Source organism: Photinus pyralis, unplaced genomic scaffold (genome assembly GCF_008802855.1).
Source record: "Photinus pyralis isolate 1611_PpyrPB1 unplaced genomic scaffold, Ppyr1.3 Ppyr1.4_LG7, whole genome shotgun sequence".
NCBI classification, from domain to species: domain Eukaryota; kingdom Metazoa; phylum Arthropoda; class Insecta; order Coleoptera; family Lampyridae; genus Photinus; species Photinus pyralis.
This window is the reverse complement of record NW_022170738.1, coordinates 29,955,049-29,960,242: the sequence shown is the minus strand read 5'-3', so window position 1 is coordinate 29,960,242 and position 5,194 is coordinate 29,955,049. Positions and strand designations below refer to the sequence as shown.

Sequence of the window (5,194 nt, the reverse complement as noted above, 5' to 3'; positions counted from 1 at the left end):
AATTTTATGTGACCGCTTCATTCTCTTATAAACAAAGGTAACAGCTAATTTTTGTAGGAGGTTGAGTTAACTTCTTCGCCTACTAAATTGAAATATGCTGGATTTAACGTGTATACAGAATGTAATAAAAGTAGTATAACAGGTATAATAATTATACAATACAATTTTAGGTTTTATTGGACTAATACTCTACATAAGCGACCCTTGCATGGTCGATACATTTTAATAATACCACTTTTTGAAGCATATACAGTCTAAATTTGAATGCATTAGGGAAGAAGAACGTCGTAGAGAGGGTTATACTCGTATATTGCATATGGCAAAGATCAACTTCTCTGTATTGATCACCGAGAAGGGAAACCCTGACACTTCCTACACGTTTCATATACCAATTCTTATCTACTCTACTGCCGATTAATCGGGAACACCTTTTTCGTATCAATCGCCGCTTAGCATCCACCGCCTTATAAGGTCGAGAGGGAAAGGTACATCTCTCGCATTTTCCATAGATCACCACTACTTTAGCGATCGCCGATTAACTTGGAGCACCTTTTCCTTATGAATTGCTGCTTAGCAATATATGATGTAGAGAACTACATAATGCTATTATGGTATAATTAAAAACACATCTATAAAGTTGTATATCATTGTTTAAAGTTAATTAAATCGTGGAAAAATAACATAACCTCTTAAGAAACTAACTAAAGTTGGCACTCTGAAAAACAATCATGAAATTTGGAGTAATATAGGTATCCTCGCTTTCGATGAAATGAATTGAACTTTTAATTATTAAGATTGTGGACAATTTAGGGCCTCTTCCGCAGATTTTTTTATTGAAGACGCTTCGTTAAGGTGTCCTCTATCCATTTCTATCAATTTCATGATCGTACCTGGGAGGCTTATTGATGTTACGTAACCGGTTTTCCTACAGTTTTCCTTCGTAAGGTAAATACCGGAGTAGTATAGAACAACTTAAGACCTTCTGCAGGGACACCTCTAAAAAGCATTATGCGAGTCACTCTGTAATTGGGCGAAAACCTGTTGATGGCCCAGAACAAGAGAGGGACAATAAATAAATAAAAATAAACAAACCGAAGTTTTAACGATAGGTATTTTTGATTACTGTCAACGTCAAAATGCTTAAAGTGAAACGGTCCGTGCACTTTTTTTGTTTCTTTTCAAATTAATTTTAATACTTCCCTATACAGGTTCCGTGATCTGATACCACCTCATCGACGCGAGTCCCGATCTTAGTTACTACCACTCCATTAATTCCAAAACCACTCCTATCTAACAATTGACATTTCCTAGGCAAACTGACAGGTATATCAAATCCACGTTGACTGAAACAAATCCCGAATTTTTAGTTTTTTTAGTTTGCGATAATGAGCCGACATCATCAAATCATTTCATCCTGTTCTTCTCCTTACAAGAATAAGAAACACTTAATTCATTCGTAAATTATCGATTTAAAAGGAGTATTAGAATAACCAGTTTTGGTAAACTCACTATCTAATAGAACCACCCTACTTAACATCAAGCCACTCTAATATCTACAAAAACCTACAAAAAAAATCAACCCCATCCTAAAAGGCATGATTTAGATAAGATATAAGGTGCCCCCAAGACCAGATTCATACGGTAGAATGTGAAATGAAAGCTAAATACGATGAACTACGAAAGCAATAGATGTTATTGTCTGACGAACACTAATAAAGTTATGCATCATCCCACAATTTTCCCGCAACGAAATCCCCGAACCGTGTGAAAGTCTAGGTACGATCTCGATGGAAAATCACTGTAATTCATATACTAAAGACAATTTGGAGGCACTGTCGCTACAAATAAGTGGAGAGCGATTGTTGAGTCACGTGGAGATGCATCGGGTATTTTGCGTTCGGTTTCAGAACAACAGGATCCCAAGATAGGCATTTTGTAACTGATATTACCTTTACGCTGTTTAAAGGAAAAGGACATAATAACAGTTTTTGAGTCGTTGACGTTTACTTTATAATAGGCGATGCACCACTTCTTGACGAAGTCAATTACATTTGCGAGACTTTGATTAGCATGGTCCAAGTCTCGATTGGTACTTAGACAGGTAATGTGGCATCAACAGCATATATTACAATATTTTACATTGCAGGTAAGTGAAATGGTAAACCGTTTACGTAAAAAATTAAACAAATATAGCAAACGAGCTCCTGAGTATGGCTTGGCTTGGCATTACGTATTATATGGTTAAAGCTATGCTAATTTTGAATTTCATGCAATTTGGTTCATAACTAATGAAGATGTCAAAAGGGCCTTCCTTATTTTTGACCTACTTCGATTTACAAATTTGATAAAGAATCCACTTTGTTTACAGCAATATGTTCCGGGAGCTTCCGGCCAGGGGGCCTATGATTTACGGATTCAGCGAATTTTTTTACATAGAATACACTTGGTTTCATTGAGTGAAATGACAACATCCTTCCCAAACCGTAATTTGACTGGACTACAACCAAAAATAAAATGCGTTACTTTTGTGCTTATCAATCCTTAATGCGATAAAAGTTTAGCAACTGGACTTATCGTTAGACGTTTGGAGGTCAGTCCCGTTATAAATAGCTAACTCGAGCGATATCATACATTCGTTTTATTCTGCGTCTCGAATCATGCGTCTAGGGGAAAAGTGTTTGGCAGGGAAGGTACTTCAGTTTGTAGCGGCCATATCGTGTAAGTCTCTTTCAAATCAGTATCATTACGAGGTCAGATCATCATTTTAGGTTCACTGAGTGGAATATCGGATGGCATGCACTATGCCTGGACTGCCCCAGTGATTCCAATTTTGAGAAAGTCGAACTCCACGATACAAATCGCCGACGCAGACGTATTATGGCTGGAAAATATGTACATGATTGGAGGGTTTGTGGGGATCCCCTTGACGATTCTGACCATTGATCGCTTTGGACGTAAACGCACTATCCTACTGGGTGTTGTACAGGGCATGATATCATGGTTCCTCATCGCATTTGCATCTTCAATCGAATATCTATACGTTGCGAGGGTTTTAAGTGGAATTGCCGGTGATGTTGGATTCGTAGCGGTGCCAATGTACGTCGGTGAAATATCAGATAAGAGAATCCGCGGTTTTTTGGGATCAGGCGTCTATCTAATGATGCTGGTTGGTATTGTAGTGATATACTCGCTGGCGCCCTTTGTGCCAATTCCGTTATCCTCGGCATTTGGATGCATGTTTTTGGTGGTGGAGATGATTATTATTCCGTGTATGCCCGAGTCACCTCATTACTACATTCTGAAAGAAGATCGCGAAGCGGCTCGTCAATCGTTGATCAGATTAGGTTACAATAACGTGGAGGAGGAGCTTGATGAAATCACGGAAGAAGTGAACATGCAACAATCGAACAAACATATCGCAGATTTAGTCTTGAGGAAGAACAGTCGAAAAGCTCTCATAATTATGACAGTATTAAACATAGCTCAACATTTTGCTGGCTACAGTGTAATGGTCATGAATCTGCATTCAATACTGGGCGACACTGACACAGCTTCTAACAACATTGCCATTGTGTACTCGATTCTTATGTTAGCGTCCGCTTTGCTAGCGTCTGCGCTTGTTGATAAAATTGGAAGAAAGATACTTCTAATTGTCTCCAGTGTTATGACCGGCTTTTCTGTATTAATGCTGGCGATATACTTTACGTTACAGTCGAGTGGATTTAAGGTGGAAGTATCTGAGTGGGTGCCAGTGGCTTCAGTTATGCTTTTTGCAATATCTTTTAAGTTGGGCCTTGGCATTGTACCAATCGTGTCAACAGGGGAATTGTTCCCAATAGATGTTAAAGCACAAGGTATGACCGCCGCAGATGGTGTCTACATGCTGTCTTCAACTTTATCTATCTACGTATACCAAGAAGTGAAAGATAACTACGGAATACACATACCATTCTTTATATTTGCCGGTTGTTGTTTTTTAACTGCCATATTTACTATAGTTTTTGTACCTGAGACTAAAGGCAAGACATTGCATGAAATTCAGCTCATACTTAGCGGCAAGCCGCTACCCAATGAATGTAAAGATCTTGAGCTTCACACGAACGATGTAAAGCCTAACAATAAAGTACCTCACAACCCTTTTTCTCTTATTTACTTAGATTGCATATAAACAGCGGATACGAGTACGTTTTCTGAATTGAAAGAAGTAAATGTAGCAACCAGTCCGAAAGTAGGATAACACTTGCTAGGAATGAAGTGAGACTTTGTCCACACAATAATACATTTCTTTTGTTGACATTTACACCGATCTTCCACCAAATAGGTAGCAAACTATATTCAAAATTTGATCGTGGAGTCATTGCTGTAAGTTCTCCAACTCATCCTGTATCAGAAACATAGGTTGGTAAAGCTAAAGAATAACAAATTGTGGGAGGTTAGAGAGCTTTTAGCGAACCTGATGAAGGGTTGGATTCAGTTTTAAGCCACTCCGTCCTTAAATATGAATTTGCAAAGTTGCTATTTTATCTTGTTCAGTAAATTTATTACGGAAAAGACATTTCCCTTACAATTTTATTAGGTTATGCCTATCACTGGAATTTTGCCAATACTTTGGATCCTGCAGACTATTCGTTCTTTTGATTGTTCAAATTCTTCGTATTCTTTTGTTTTCAAATTCCTTTGGTTTTTCCAGTTTTTAGCGCAAATTTATTTGTAAAAAGGTAGCTTTTAATCCCACTTTGACCGGCTAGCTGGCTGGCAGCAAATGCGCTCGGGGATGGCGCCATGTCGCCGACTCCACATCATGTAGCTCCGTTCCTAAAGTTGTTAATTACGGCCACAAGATCATAATCATGGTGGAGTCAAAACTTCCGACGCGAATTGCGGGCGAACGGGACGTCACAAGAGGGTACCGACAAATGGAATGTGGTAGCCCTCGACAAGATTGTACTGATGGTGGAGTCAACACTCCTCATTTTTTGAGATGGTTGTGCCATTTTCATCTCTATCAGATCCCTCACGTTTTTCTGTTCCTTCGGTATACGCTGTCCCTCTTACCGTTGCCGTTTCTTCTACAATTAAGAATAGTATTACCGACGTCTGCTTTTAATTACGAAATCACTTGCGTTTTCATGCGGAAAAAATACGCTATCTAAAAAGTCGTCAAAATAAAACTAATCACGTATTGTTAACAGAA

General features: G+C 38.5%; 1 protein-coding gene across 1 annotated transcript; it reads left to right on the top strand.

Moving 5' to 3' along the window:
- Window positions 1-2,575: 2,575 nt before the first annotated feature.
- LOC116176163 (facilitated trehalose transporter Tret1-like) lies at window positions 2,576-4,168 on the top strand. Its single transcript, XM_031494640.1, has 2 exons — window positions 2,576-2,718; window positions 2,769-4,168. The coding sequence occupies exons 1-2, from the start codon at window positions 2,658-2,660 to the stop codon at window positions 4,166-4,168; spliced, it is 1,461 nt and encodes a 486-aa protein (XP_031350500.1). The 5' UTR covers window positions 2,576-2,657.
- Window positions 4,169-5,194: the final 1,026 nt, after the last annotated feature.